At 41.0% G+C, this 15,677-nt stretch overlaps 2 protein-coding genes across 3 annotated transcripts in view; both read left to right on the top strand.

Moving 5' to 3' along the window:
• The window catches only part of dock11 (dedicator of cytokinesis 11), a 131,203-nt gene extending 127,622 nt beyond the window's left edge, over nucleotides 1–3,581 (top strand). For both annotated transcript variants that reach the window (XM_041884063.2, XM_041884064.2), the window contains one exon: nucleotides 1,622–3,581. In XM_041884063.2, coding sequence (XP_041739997.1) covers nucleotides 1,622–1,711 — 90 coding nt within the window. In that variant the 3' untranslated portion in view covers nucleotides 1,712–3,581. The remainder of the gene's footprint in view (nucleotides 1–1,621) is intronic.
• Nucleotides 3,582–3,787: 206 nt separating this feature from the next.
• Nucleotides 3,788–15,054, top strand: LOC121572133 (interleukin-13 receptor subunit alpha-1). Its single transcript, XM_041884062.2, has 10 exons — nucleotides 3,788–4,108; nucleotides 4,579–4,712; nucleotides 4,977–5,127; nucleotides 5,982–6,084; nucleotides 7,453–7,628; nucleotides 9,773–9,906; nucleotides 10,666–10,804; nucleotides 11,212–11,302; nucleotides 13,122–13,203; nucleotides 13,940–15,054. Exons 1-10 carry the CDS (start codon nucleotides 4,027–4,029, stop codon nucleotides 14,039–14,041), a joined length of 1,194 nt encoding a protein of 397 aa, XP_041739996.1. The 5' UTR covers nucleotides 3,788–4,026; the 3' UTR covers nucleotides 14,042–15,054.
• Nucleotides 15,055–15,677: the final 623 nt, after the last annotated feature.

Here is a 15,677-nt window from a genome sequence, read left to right on the forward strand (position 1 = left end):
TTTTGGTATACAGCTGAGGGATGGGGCTATGGAAATGTAGGCTAATCCCTCTCAAATAGACAAGGACTGACAGTCCATGGCATTCAAATTTTTTACCATATTTAGAAGGTCTACATTGTTAGAATAACCTTATATTTTGGGTTATGACAGTTGTACTAAGCTCATGAAGCATTTGTAAGTGATATTCTTCAAGGATCAATGGATGTACCAATCACAGACTTTAACTTTAAGTATCTGTGAATAATGATGTTTACATTTAACATGTTAGTCATTTAACAGACACTCTTATCCAGAGCGACTTTAGGGTTAAGTGCCTTGCTCTAGGGAACATCGCCTGATTTTTTAAACCTAGACTGCTCAGGGATTCAAACCAGCGACCTTTCGGTTACAGGCCCAACACTCTTAACCGTTAGGCTACCTGCCGCAATAATGGTTCTCTTTGACCAAGGTCATGTCTCATGTCCTGAATCTATTTTTCTCTCATGTACCATCTCTTTCTCCTGACTTTAGTTTGGCAGCAAATGAAAAGTGTTTTTCTGTCTTAACGTTTTCTTTCCTTTTCTGTCTATAACACTAACTTTCCCCTTTCTTCTGTCTATGCTGCCCCTTACTGCGCCTTAGATTTAAGAAATGCCAGGTAATTTGATACCCTCTGTGGAGTTATGTTGCATATTCATTTCTACTTGAAACACACACCTGTCATCACCTCCTTAACCTCCCTTTAATCATTGTCAGTGAGTAAAGGTGTTTGTGGGTTGATATTCACTGAGGGTACAAAACATTAGGAACACCTGCTCTTTCCACGACATAGACTGACCAAGTGAATCCAGGTGAAAGCTATGATCCCTTATCGATGTCACTTGTTAAATCTACTTCAATCAGTGTAGATGAAGGGGAGGAGACAGGATACAGAGGGATTTTTAAGCCTTGAGACAATTTACATATGGATTGTGTATGTGTGCCATTCAGAGGGTGAGTGGGCAAGACAAAAGATTTAAGTGCTTTTGAACTGGGTAAGGTAGTAGGTGCCAGGTGCACCGGTTTGTGTCAAGAACTGCAACGCTGCTGGGTTTTTCACGCTCAACAGTTTCCTGTGTGTATCAAGAATGGTCCACCACCCAAAGGACATCCAGCCAACTTGACAGAACTGTGAGAAGCATTGTGGTCAACATAGGCCAGCATCCCTGTGGAATGCTTTCGACACCGTGTAGAGTCCATGCCCCGACAAATTGAGACTGTTCTGAGGGCAAAAGGGGGTGCAACTCAATATTAGGAAGGTGTTCTTAATGTTTTGTACACTCAGTGTATGTGGCAACGGTGTGTCTGTCTGGGTCTGTCTGCATCAGACCTCCAATCAAATACTGTCGGCACTCCAGGTGGCTTTAGCAAACGCTCAAAATATTTGACCGCAGGTCTGTGTCCCAATTTTGTTCTGGGAAGACGCCCTGGGTTCCATTTTGACAGCAATAATGTGTGGATTTGTCATTTATTTTCAGAAACTCCATTATATGCTTGTATGGTGTGTGAATGCGATCACTGAGATGCATGTATTGCTATCACGTGACTGGTTGACCAATGATGCTAATGATGTGTGTTGTTGTATCTGACTCTATCACTGTAGATCTTCCAGGAGGATATGATGCGTTCACTGCTCCAGAACTCCTTACACGTATTCCGTGCCATCAGTGGGACGTCTACAGACCTGGGCTAAAGTGACTGTAACACAGACTAACACAGAGTAGAGCTATTTCTCCCAAACACACACACACACGCTCTGCCAGTTGGATCCAAACTGGACCTGTCGACTTCCTCACTCCACCCCACCAACTGGAAACCTTTCTATAATGTACTTTGGGATGAGCACTGTTCAGTATGACTTGGCATATTGGCCTTGCTATTCCCATTTGCCTTCTCAAACTTCCTGAATAGTGTTACCTAACTGAGCTCACCAAGATGTCTAATACGAGGGCCGAGATATTCTGATATCTTGGCACATCTGTGTGCTAGCAGTATTTGGAGAATGTATTATGTGCTACCGATATTACATAATTGGTCAAATGTCAGGCCTTGCTGTTGAGTCATGTATTAGATGACATTGCACTTTTTTCTCTTGGACTACAAGTTTCTTGAATGACTTGTATTCTTTAATGGCGAGGGGGAGATGTTATTTTGTAATGTTTTATTTGTTTAAACTCTGGACTGTTGCAACTCAAAGCTCTATGCAGAATGACTTAATCTCTCCAATCAAAGGCAGTGTTGACCATTGAAATATAAACTATTTCTATAGTGTTAACACTTTACCACTGTAGACATTAGCCTACCTACCTTATAATGAGATAAGTCACGTACGGTATGTGGATCATCTGGGTGTGTTCAGTAGGGATAAAACGTTTTTAAATGGGGCGGTACTACTACCTGAATTTGTCCAATAAAAACACAGATTTTTTTGTGTTACGTTGCAAACAGTTTTGCTACGGTGTGCCCTGCGAACATGTCCCAGGTAATGGCTGCCTTTTGTCCATGATCAATGCAAAGCTGTTGTTCGCCTTGCACACTGCATCAAATGGCTGTGTTGCTTCAGAGAGCAAACGCATTACACTTAAGTGCTGGGAGTCTATTCTGCAATGCTTAAGGTGGCTTATTTTGCTGATGTTTTAGGAACAAACAAACGGTAACCCATCTGTTGTCTGTATTAGTCTATAAGGAAGATGTACAGTAAGGTTTAATGCAGTATACTCTATGATGTCAAATTGTCAGTCACTCTATAATAACCCAATGCTCAGACAGTTTCTTCAGTTGTTGAACTGTTGTCGTATGTTCTGACATGGGGTGTGTTCTTTGACATTAAGTCAATGATGATTGATTAGCCTGGTCCCAGGTCTGTTGGTGCTGTCTTGCCAACTCATAGGCTGCGTTTATACAGGCAGCGTAATTCTGATCTCATTGGTCAAAAGACCAATTATTGTGGGACCAGGTTGGTGATTGTGATTGATGTCTCTATCACAGGGGTATTCAAATCTTACCCTACAAGGTCTAGAGTACTGCTGATTTTCTGTTCTACCTGATAATTAATTGTACCCACCTGGTATCCCAGGTCTAAATCAGTCCCTGATTATAGGGGAATAATTTTTTTAAAAAAGCAGTGGAGCTGACTTTGAGGTCCAGATTTGAATGGCTGGCTGGACCTATTGCTCTAATAGTCCCTACATTTCTCCTCAGAAAAGTCTCCTGTCCTATTTCAAGTAATAATAAAACTCCAACACATGATTGTACAGTATTTCACAAGTGCTACACTGAAATTAGCAGATAGATTATAATAATATGCAGATGTATATAATATGTTGTTATGCTGTAAAAGAAGAAATATGTATGTGTGTATGTATGTGTGTATGTATGTATGTAGCTACATATTTATATTTGTGCTGTTTCTGGACCAATGCATGGTTGCATCGGTTTGAGATAAGTCTTATTTCTCTGATTGTGTCTGATTTTGATTTACCATTGTAATTACACTGTATCTAAGTACAGATGCTTGTTCAACATATCTTTGTTAAGCCATTTTTCAATAAATAAATAAAAATTGAGAAAAAGTACGTTGTAATAACTTTATTAATTTAGTTATTATTAACTTTATTATTATGATGTTCAAATGATAGCCTACACAAGACTTATAAGCAGGAGGAGGTGTATTATACGGGATTTTATCCAATGAAGAAAACGAATGACTGACACACTCAAACTGAAAAGGATATCCTATTCTGTACTGTCATAGCATTGAACTATTGCTCCATACAAACTCCGCCCAATTTGTCACACGAAATGGAATCATAGACCGTATGAATGTATTGATAATTCGCTCGCCGGTGTAAAGCCAGTGTTTGCTTTTGTTTATATTTATCTTAACGTGAGGCACTTTTATTGTTCGCTCTGTTTGGGAGACAACTGCTCGACAATTCTTGTCTTACCTTTGGAATTCCGGGCGATTTTGAGGAGGCGCGCTCTGCCAGAAATTACGCACGGGACAACATGATTTTGAAACATTTGGAATGTCTCTTGGTTCTACAATACTTTATTAACTTGGTCGCACCAGAGGTTGCAACTGAGAAAGGTAATGCTATTGTATTTACTTTACATTACCTTTAATAGTCATATGACACCAGTTGTTTAGTAATTTTCAGTAGGCAAGCCTTTTTAGGAAAATTAGGATTTCCTGTCCACTTCCCGAAAACGACGTCAGAGAATGAGAAGTTTAGATAATGAGAAAAGTATCTGTTTAAAATGAAAATACATGTTGGATTCCCGTGCAACTTCTGCATCCATTAAAACATGTATTAATTTGACATGGACTTACTATGATTATTATTATTTTCGATGTAACCTTGTAGCCTTGTTGTGTGGCCTTGTTACTTTGCCCCCGTGAGTCTTATTGTTCCGAAATTGTAACTAGGGCTTACACCAAACAGATTTGTGGATCAGGCATAGCAAGGATGATATATATATTTATAGCATATATAGCAGTTGGTCATCACATTGCCATACAGAGTATTTTACACTACTCGTCTCTTGTCACCTCTTCAGCTCTCCCTGAGCCGCTTAACCTGTCATTGACGTGGGCGACTGAATTCCTTATAAAGCTGTCGTGGAATGCACCAAAGGATTTAGACGCATCATGCAAGGTGAAATACATTATCAATAGTACAAGAACCGGACAGGTGAGTCGAATGCACTTGGGCACATGAAAGGGAAAATTAAACAAAAGTACATTTTGATTTAATTTATAATACAAACCGTTTTTTATGCACAGACTGAATTGCAACACATAGCCTATTCATGCATATAAAACAAGCATATAAACTATTATAAAATCATCTGTTACAAAGTTATATTACTCAATAATAATACACATCACATTCAATACCTAATACTAATACTTTGTAAAATGTGAAATGACATACCGATTACATTTTTCTTTGCAGAAATCCAACATAAGTTCAACTCCCTGCTTATATAAAGAGTATAATGTCGATATGAATGATGCAGTGAATTACACAGTGATAACATCCCCCGTTGAGTGTAATGACAGAACCCAGAGCAAACCTGTCAGCGTCTCTAAACCTAAATCCACAGGTAGGTAACAATTACTCTGGAGCGAATCCTAACTTCCAACCCGAACTTCGAATTTTCACTTAGTCTCCAATTGAAATAAATGCATGACTCTGGGCGTTTGTAAATTCATTCATATTCAACAGGTGTTGCGTGTTCCTAAATTCATCAGTTATTCTGCGCTCTTGCACACAGACGAGAGTGCTCTGAAATCGAAGTAGATAGCCAGAGTGCTATCTACGAACGCACCCTAAGCGAAAATGTGACTAAAGTGGAAGTTAGAATTTGCCCCTATATGCATTGGGACTTGTGAACTCCTGAACTTTATCCAATATGTCTACAGTAATACAAACAATGTGCTGAAATTAATATAGCTTTACATGTTTGAAATGCCCTTGTTTGTATTTGTACTTTACAGTAGTCCTGATATGCCCATCCAAAATATTTAACAAAAGTTTGAAGTGCCTTTGAACGGGGTATGGTAGAAGGTATCAGGTGCACCGGTTTGTGTCAAGAACTGCAACGCTGCTGGGTTTTTCACGCTCAACAGTTTCCTGTGTGTATCAAGAATGGTCCACCATCCAAAACTCATCCAGCCAACTTGACACAACTGTGGGAAGCATTGTAGTCAACATGTGCCAGCATCCCTGTGGAACACTTTTGACATCTTGTAGATTCCATGCCATCATAGATTCCAACAAATTTATGCTGTTCTGAGGGCAATGTCTCGCATAGCTGTCCATGGTCCTGAAACCGTATATTTTTGGGCTCAGTTTTAATACGCACAATCTTGTGTTTACTAATTTAATTACAACACCCCTCTTGTTTTTCTCTCTCTCTCTCTCTCTCTCTCTCTCTCTCTCTCTCTCTTATAACAGAGTTGGTGAAGAACTTTGGATGTTTTCTCTACTCCTCTAAGGCCATGAACTGCAGCTGGCTTCCAGTCAATGATGCCTCAAAAGACCTCCAGTTCTACTACAGGTGAGAACTATTTTAAAATGAATCAGGGCTCTCCCCAAAGAATGTAAGAGAGGCGCTGCGCCACCTTGTGGACTGGCTGTGCCACTATGTAAAAAATACATTTTTTTTGTCCATTAAAATAACATCAAATTGATCAGAAATACAGTCTAGATGTTGTTAATGTTGTAAATGGCTATTGTAGCTGGAAACTGCTCATTTTTAATATCTACGTAGGCGTACAGAGGCCCATTATCAGCAACCATCAGTCCTGTGTTCCAATGGCACGTTGTGTTTGCTAATCCAAGTTTATCATTTTAAAAGGCTAATTGATCATTAGAAAACCCTTTTGCAATTATGTTAGCACAGCTGAAAACTGTTGTGCTGATTAAAGAAACAATAAAACTGGCCTTCTTGAGACTAGTTGAGTATCTGGAGCATCAGCAATTCGATTCGATTACAGGCTCAAAATGAAACAAATAACTTTCTTCTGAAACTCGTCAGTCTATACTTGTTCTGAGAAATGAAGGCTATTCCATGCGAGAAATTGCCAAGAAACTGAAGATCTCGTACAACGCTGTGTACTACTCCCTTCACAGAACAGTGCAAACTTAAAAAGAAAAAGCCATATCTCAGACTGGCCAATAAAAATAAAATATTAAGATTGGCAGTCTGAGATATGGCTTTTTCTTTGCAACTCTGCCTAGAAGATCAGCATCCCGGAGTCGCCTCTTCACTGTTGACGTTGAGACTGGTGTTTTACGGGTACTATTTAATGAAGCTGCTAGTTGAGGGCCTGTGAGGCGTCTGTTTCTCAAACTAGACACTCTAATGTATTTGTCCTCTTGCTCAGTTGTGCACCGGGGCCTCCCACTCCTCTTTCTATTCTGGTTAGAGCCAGTTTGCGCTGTTCTGTGAAGGGAGTAGTAAAAAATCAGCCGTTTCCAGCTACAATAGCCATTTACAACATTAACAATGTCTACACTGTATTTCTGATCAATTTGATGTTATTTGAATGGACAAAAAAATTGCTTTTCTTTTGAAAACAAGGACATTTCTAAGTGACCCCAAACTTTTGAACGTAATGTATATATATTATATTTGTTACTTTATTTGTTATCATATAAGGCAATTTTTTGCTCTAGATTGCAGGAAACGCCAGTTACAGCTGTTCAAAAAAGCTCAACTTTGTGTCAGTTGACTCGAGTAGTGTCAGTTGAGCTGTGACAGTTGAGCAGTGTCATTTGAGCCGAGTCAATTGAGCCGAGTCAATTGAGCCGAGTCAGTTGAGCCGAGTCAGTTGAGCCGAGTCAGTTGAGCCGAGTCAGTTGAGCCGAGTCAGTTGAGCTGAGCAGTGACAGATTGTCATCCCTCTCATCCCTAATGTTTCAGGTCCCCTGGTGACTCCCACATAGCAGCATGCAGTGAGTACCAGTACAGAGCTGCTCAGAGGACAGGATGTCACCTGAGAGGAGCCTTCCTTCAATATGACGTCTACTTCCTAGTCAATGGGACTCTCAATGGCTTGTCTGTACGGAATAACTTCCTGGTGCCTCCTAGATATCATGGTAAGAATAACTCCATACCACATTCTTTAACAGTTAAAAATCTATGTTTGCAATATATCCTCATGGTATGATCTGAAAACCATTCAAACAAATGTAACTCGGGAGGTAAACATAGCTGTTAGTTGAAAAAAAACATCTTTATAATAAAGCATTTGCAGGTTAACAACAAAATACAATTCCTAATGTGATGAGTAGCCAATATTCGGGACAAGATTCGGTAACAGGAGTCACTACAGCCTAAGTTGATTTAACTCATGACTGTTTGCAAAACAAAATTAACCATTGTGAATAGAGCACACATTTCTTTGTAGGCTACTGCGTAACAGCGGGTGTGTGGGGGGGAGAGAGAGATAGAGAGAGAGAGAGAGAGAGAGAGAGAGAGAGAGAGAGAGAGAAAACAAGAGGGGTGTTGTAATTAAATTAGTAAACACAAGATTGTGCGTATTAAAACTGAGCCCAAAAATATACGGTTTCAGGACCATGGACAGCTATGCGAGACATTGCCCTCAGAACAGCATAAATTAGTTGGAATCTATGATGGCATGGAATCTACAAGATGTCAAAAGTGTTCCACAGGGATGCTGGCACATGTTGACTACAATGCTTCCCACAGTTGTGTCAAGTTGGCTGGATGAGTTTTGGATGGTGGACCATTCTTGATACACACAGGAAACTGTTGAGCGTGAAAAACCCAGCAGCGTTGCAGTTCTTGACACAAACCGGTGCACCTGATACCTTCTACCATACCCCGTTCAAAGGCACTTCAAACTTTTGTCTCACACATTCACCCTCTGAATGGCACACATACACAATCCATGTCTCAATTGTCTCAAGGCTTAAAAATCCTTCTTTAACCTGTCTCCTCCCCTTCATCCACACTGATCTCAATAAGAGATCATAGCCTTCACCTGGATTTATCTGGTCAGTCTATGAAAGAGCAGATGTTCTTAATGTTTTGTACCCTCAGTGTATATTTTAATTTCCCATGTTTTTTCTGTCCTCTACCTCCAATTTCATTGGGGGAAAACATAGTTTGGAAAGGAAATGGCTATTATTGCTGTAAAGAGAAGACAATGAAAAGACTCTAATCTGTATTTTAGTTATCAAAATTCGCAATTTGAGCAAACAGTAGCCTATCTTATTGGTACCAGCTGAGAACATCAGCCATATCCCCATGCGCTGTGCGCATAATTCACTCTTTATCATTGGGCCAGTGCCACTTGAAACTTTGTTTTTGAACAATAATTCCCTCCTCCAGGTTAGATGGACTTCATATTGTACAATTTGTGTCTTCCCTTTCATAGGCCAGAGTCTGCAGTAGCCTATAGGCCTAGACTACCCTGTAATTGTTGTCGTATTAAAAACATAAAATGTAGTAGAATTGCATGAAATGTGTTTATAAAACACATGAAGAAATGTATCCGATAGCCTAGGCATACTCTACGCCACTACAGGCTCAGCCATGCATTGAACACCGCAGTCTTTTTTGGGAACAGTGATTCAGTAACATTATTAGCCTAAATTGTGACTATCCAATCAACTCATCACCTTTGGAATAGTAGGCTATCTTATATAAGTCTGCAAATGCGATGATAGATGCATGGAATGCTTTATTATAAAGGTGAATGTTTATGGTGAAAATTAACTTCCCCAAACTTGAAAAACACTCTATGGGAAAAGGGAGAGGGAGAGAGAGGGAGAGAGGGGGAGGGAGAGAGGGGGAGAGAGAGAGAGAGAGAGAGAGAGACCTGACTTAACTCAAAGTAAACTGTCTATCGTTCAGCAGAGCGCGTCTGACTCCAAACCCCCACAACTGAATAAATCAGAGCATATCATGAGCGTACCGCTTACAAAATATAGCCGAGAGCTCTCCATGCAGAATGGGGCCCATGTTTTTCTCTCTCCACCACCCAAGTATTTTTTTATATATTTCTTGCCACACCACAAATTCTTGCAGTTTTACCATTTCACCAGGGGGTGCTGCACCACCTCCAGCACCCCTACTTCCCTATGGAGGTCAATTCCAAGTCGACCAACCAATTAGTAATTACATGATACTACTAAACTCTCAAGTATGCAATATTGTTGATATTACCAATACTCTCATTTATCTAATGTTATACTGTATGTCTGATTCTCTTCAGTCAAGCCCCCGGCCCCTAAGGTGAAGATCACAGAGGAAGGGAAGAATCTCATCCTGAGCTGGGACCCTCCGGACATAGGCGCTAGCCACTGCTGGAATTACATCTTAAACTACAACAAGTGTCAAGAGTCTCTGGTAAGCCCTGGATGTGTGGATATTTGTATTTACATTTATGTCTCCCTTTATTTATCTAGGAAAACTAGTTCAGAACAAATTCTTTTTTACATTGACAACCTGGCAAGTTAGTCTCACTGAGATAAAATCTATTTTGCAACAGGGAACCTTTCAAAACCTGTGTTTGTAATCATGATTATTATCCATAAACAAAGAAACAGATAAAGAAGCCTAAGTTTAGCTGGCTGCAGACAGAATATAGTTCAGATGATGGGTTGGGCGTTCTGCTATGGTCACCATGAGACAGGCCACTTCTGTGAATTACACCAAGAAGAATACAGCTTTAGTCACTGGAGAATGTTAACATTGCTTTGACGTACCTACTGAATGTGTTAGGATGAGGGGTCCTTGGACATCTGCTGTTTGTGTGTGTGTCTGTGGGCATGTGTGGGCATGTATGTTTCAGTCAAATAGGACACTCTTAGAAAAAAAGGTTCCAAAAGGGTTATACGGCTGTCCCCATAGGAGAACCCCTTTTGGTTCCAGGTAGAACCCCTTTTGGTTCCAAGTAGAAGCCTTTTGGTTTCCATGTAGAACCCTCTGTGGAAAGGGTTTTACATGGAACCCAAAATAGTTCTACCTGGAACCAAAAAGGTTATTCAAAGGGTTCTCCTATGGGGACAGCCGAAGAACCCTTTTAGGTACTAGATAGCACCTTTTTTTTCTAAGAGTGTACCACTATTTGAGTTCCACTCATGGTTCTGTGTATGTTTCTTGCAGAGTAAGGAAATACAATCGAAATATGTACCAGTGAAGGTTCCATATGACCGGAGATGCCAGTACAGAGTGCAGGTGAAAGCAGTCTATCAGAAAGGGTGTGGGGACGGAGGCAGCGACTGGAGCGAAGAGGAAATCTACGGTACTTCCTCCTCTTTCCTGCTTTCTTTCTTTCTTTCTTTCTTTCTTTCTTTCTTTCTTTCTTTCTTTCTTTCTTTCTTTCTTTCTTTCTTTCTTTCTTTACATTCTCTCTCTCTTTCACAACACATACAATTATGTAATTGTACTACCATTGAAATAGTTGAAACTTTCCCCTTCAGCCACACATCCTTATTAATTGACTTGCCTAGTTAAATAAAGGTTACATTTTTTATAAATAAATAAAATAAAATAGGAGCAAATAGAATAAAAAGTTGAATATACCAGTAGTCTATAAAATAGTATATGTCATAGTAATATAATTGTGTATTGAATGTTGGCTAAATGTAATAGCCTTGTCAAGATTAGAATTAGACCCAGTCACTGATGTTTTGCTTGTTTTCCTTTCAGGTGTGGATGAATGGTCGATGACTGTGGTTGGTACTGTCATTCCAGCTGCAGTCTTCTTATTCCTCATCCTTTTGATTTGTTGTTTTATGAGGTAAGTCAACCTACACTACAGTGAGGGAAAAAAGTATTTGATCCCCTGCTGATTTTGTACGTTTGCCCACTGACAAAGACATGATCAGTCTATCATTTTAATGGGAGGTTTATTTGAACAGTGAGAGACAGAATAACAACAACAAAATCCAGAAAAACGCATGTCAAAAATGTTATAAATTGATTTGCATTTTAATGAGGGAAATAAGTATTTGACCCCTCTGCAAAACATGACTTAGTACTTGGTGGCAAAACCCTTGTTGGCAATCACAGAGGTTAGACGTTTCTTGTAGTTGGCCACCAGGTTTGCACACATCTCAGGAGGGATTTTGTCCCACTCCTCTTTGCAGATCTTCTCCAAGTCATTAAGGTTTCGAGGCTGACGTTTGGCAACTCGAACTTTCAGCTCCCTCCACAGATTTTCTATGGGATTAAGGTCTGGAGACTGGCTAGGCCACTCCAGGACCTTAATGTGCTTCTTCTTGAGCCACTCCTTTGTTGCCTTGGCCGTGTGTTTTGGGTCATTGTCATGCTGGAATACCCATCCACGACCCATTTTCAATGCCCTGGCTGAGGGAAGGAGGTTCTTACCCAATATTTGACGGTACATGGCCCCGTCCATCGTCCCTTTGATGCGGTGAAGTTGTCCTGTCCTCTTAGCAGAAAAACACCCCCAAAGCATAATGTTTCCACCTCCATGTTTGACGGTGGGGATGGTGTTCTTGGGGTCATAGGCAGCATTCCTCCTCCTCCAAACACGGCGAGTTGAGTTGATGCCAAAGAGCTCGATTTTGGTGTCATCTGACCACAACACTTTCACCCAGTTCTCCTCTGAATCATTCAGATGTTCATTGGCAAACTTCAGACAGGCCTGTATATGTGCTTTCTTGAGCAGGGGGACCTTGCGGGCGCTGCAGGATTTCAGTCCTTCACAGTGTAGTGTGTTACCAATTGTTTTCTTGGTGACTATGGTCCCAGCTGCCTTGAGATCATTGACAAGATCATCTCATGTAGTTCTGGGCTGATTCCTCACCGTTCTCATGATCATTGCAACTCCACGGGGTGAGATCTTGCATGGAGCCCCAGGCCAAGGGAGATTGACAGTTCGTTTGTTTCTTCCATTTGCGAATAATCGCACCAACTTTTGTCACCTTCTCACCAAGCTGCTTGGCAATGGTCTTGTAGCCCATTCCAGCCTTGTGTAGGTCTACAATCTTGTCCCTGACATCCTTGGAGAGCTCTTTGGTCTTGGCCATGGTGGAGAGTTTGGGATCTGATTGATTGATTGCTTCTGTGGACAGGTGTCTTTTATACAGGTAACAAACTGAGATTAGGAGCACTCCCTTTAAGAGTGTGCTCCTAATCTCAGCTCGTTACCTGTATAAAAGACACCTGGGAGCCAGAAGTCTTTCTGATTGAGAGGGGGTCAAATACTTATTTCCCTCATTAAAATGCAAATCAATTTATAACATTTTTAAAATGCATTTTTCTGGATTTGTTTGTTCTTATTCTGTCTCTCACTGTTCAAATAAACCTACCATTAAAATTATAGACTGATCATTTCTTTGTCAGTGGGCAAACGTACAAAATCAGCAGGGGATCAAATACTTTTTTCCCTCACTGTATATCCATTTGTCTGCGTTCTGAGTGTGTGAGCGTGTGCGTGCGTGTGTGTCCGTACGCGTGTGTGTTGGGATTTAGATTGATTGAATGTCTTAAGAGACGGAAGATATCTAGGAAATGTGTTTTCACTTAATTAATTGCCATTTTGGTGATTAGGGTTTGAATTTTGGGCAAATAGTTTTGTGGTTCTTTTCCAGGCACAGAGAGAAGCTTTTCCCTAAGATTCCACAACCCTCACTGATTTTCAAGGACATGCTGAACAGCAATAAGGAACAGAAGGTGAGAACAGCAACATCCTCTGGTCTCTTTCATTATTAGCAGTGGTCAACTGCAACTGTTGTTGAACTCTGGCCTGCTGGCTCCCCTTCCTCTGCGGAAGCATAGCTCCCCCTCAGCCCAGTCAAAACTGTTCGCTGCTCTGGCACCCCAATGGTGGAACAAGCTCCCTCACGACGCCAGGACAGCGGAGTCACTCACCACCTTCCGGAGACATTTGAAACCCCACCTCTTTAAGGAATACCTGGGATAGGATAAAGTAATCCTTCTAACCCCCCCAAATTGTAAAGTGGTTATCCCACTGGCTATAGGGTGAACGTACCAATTTGTGAGTCGCTCTGGCTAAGAGCGTCTGCTAAATGACGTTAATGTGCCCTTGAGCAAGGCACTTGACCCTAATTGCTCCTGTAAGTCGCTCTGGTTAAGAGCGTCTGCTAAATGACTAAAATGTAAATGTAAAATGTAAATGTAAAACTTCACTTACTGGAAATGCTAACATCAGCATATGCATTAGATACTAAACTTCCTCTTACAGTACTACCCACCAGGCACACACTGGTTGAATAAACATTGTTTCTACGTCATTTCAATGAAATGACATGGAACCAATGTGGAATAGACATTGTTTGCACTAGTTAACACCCTTACCCACACACACACATTCACATTCTCAGACATACACACACACACCCGATAAACACACACTAACCCACTCCAACTGTTTCTCTCTGTGTTCCAGAGCTCCATAGGCAATCTCTATGTCCCGGTTAAGGAGGAGGTGGAATGTAAGATCAGCCTAGAGAAAGACCCTACACTTCCCATGATGCAGCCTGACCACTGAGAGACTACACACTGACCCAGTAGTGATTAATACTGTGCAGACAGATAAAGCTACAACCTGACCCAGTATGACCTGGGAGCCAAGTGACTTCAGTGTCATTGACTGGCCCTCAAAAAGCAAGCCATCTTAAGGTGGACCCTAACTGCACTGCTGAAAAGTGTCAGGAGTTTGAGCTCCACAGTCGATGGACGACCTTAACGAGTTGGATACAGGCTGAGAGTGTGTGGAGTATTGGACTATGGAGACGCCTTTTCCTTTGTTTGTCCTGGAACTGTCAGGACTTATTGACACACTGCCTCCTGTATTGTTCTGGGTTACATGTGTGTGTGTGTGTTTGTTTGTTTGGGCAGATACTAAGAACTGTTCTCATGAACCTCTTGCATCCCAAGGCGTGGGGTCTTACATCAAATGTCAGAGGTTATCAGAAAGCCAGTGCTGAAAACGAGGAGGTGCTGGACTCCTAACCCTCACTCCCGACCAAATAGGACATTGGTGGGCAGTGCCCAAAGAGATGCCCAGGCTGTCTTTATCTGACCGATCAACCCTGTTGATCATGTAATGATTTAGGGGACAAAGAGGGACTTGTGACCCTCTGTGAATTGAGTGTACTACCTGTGCCATAAAAGGCCAGACCTCTTGGCAGGGGCTTTAGGACATTGACATACTGGTAGGGGAGCTAGACAATGATTGTGTCCCAAATCGCTCCCTATTCACTACACGTATAGTGTGTTCCTTTTGTCCAGGGCCCATAGGGCTCTGGTCAAAAGTAGTGCACTATATAGGGAACAAGGTGCCATTTGGGATGCAAAATGCCTATCAAGGGCTATATGCTGCTAATGTGAGGTAGCTTGTTGTGACCCTATTGTCATCGACCTGACCTCTGGCATTACAATTTAAAGGGATAGCTTCCCTGTACGTAATAGCTATGTGTAAAATAGATTGTGCAGGTGTATCTATTGTATATTATGTATATGTACAAATGTTGGTGAAATATATATTTTGAGTTTTGCGTGTCAAGGAAATGTTTTGTGCAACACTTCTTTTTTTCGTATTTCTTTTTTATGCTGTTTTATGGAACCTTGTTGTTGTTCTGCATGCATGATTCATTTCTATCACCACACACTCATCGAGTATCATTCACATCACATACGTGCAGAGACTCTTCCTTGATAAAAGTCCTTTTTAACAACCTGGAATGAGAAACGTACTTTGAGGAGGACCTGCTGAACAGCTTAAACCTGTTATCTGGTCTGTTCTGAATGAGAGATAAATGTAACCTTGGAAATCAGAAAACATGCTCACAGAGTAATCAATGGACAAGGGCTTGTGTACCTGCTACTCAAGGATGAGAATCAATCCAGAGTGTGTGTTGAGAGAATAAGTCAATCAACAAAGAACTGAATCATGTGAGTGATCAATCCCTTTTCATTTTCACAGAGGGATTTCTTCCTGGAACATGTTCTAGTTCCATCCTTAGACATATAGTCAGTATGATATCAATCGATCAAATGTAAATGAAGCCCATTTTACATCAGCAGTCGTCAAAAAGTGCTTTACAGATACCCAGTGTAAATCCCCAAAGAGCAAGCAATGCAGAGGCAGAAGCACAGTGGCTGATATGATGGGAGAAAGGGAG

Source organism: Coregonus clupeaformis, chromosome 8 (genome assembly GCF_020615455.1).
Source record: "Coregonus clupeaformis isolate EN_2021a chromosome 8, ASM2061545v1, whole genome shotgun sequence".
In the NCBI taxonomy this organism is placed as follows: Eukaryota; Metazoa; Chordata; class Actinopteri; order Salmoniformes; family Salmonidae; genus Coregonus; species Coregonus clupeaformis.

Excerpts from the sequence above, each read along its gene's own strand:
- LOC121572133 (XM_041884062.2), top strand. The coding sequence starts at position 4,027 with ATGATTTTGAAACATTTGGAATGTCTCTTGGTTCTACAATACTTTATT. Across the intron at positions 4,713-4,976 it reads ATAGTACAAGAACCGGACAG|AAATCCAACATAAGTTCAAC; the intron begins GTGAGTCGAATG and ends TTTTCTTTGCAG. Across the intron at positions 11,303-13,121 it reads TTGATTTGTTGTTTTATGAG|GCACAGAGAGAAGCTTTTCC; the intron begins GTAAGTCAACCT and ends GTTCTTTTCCAG.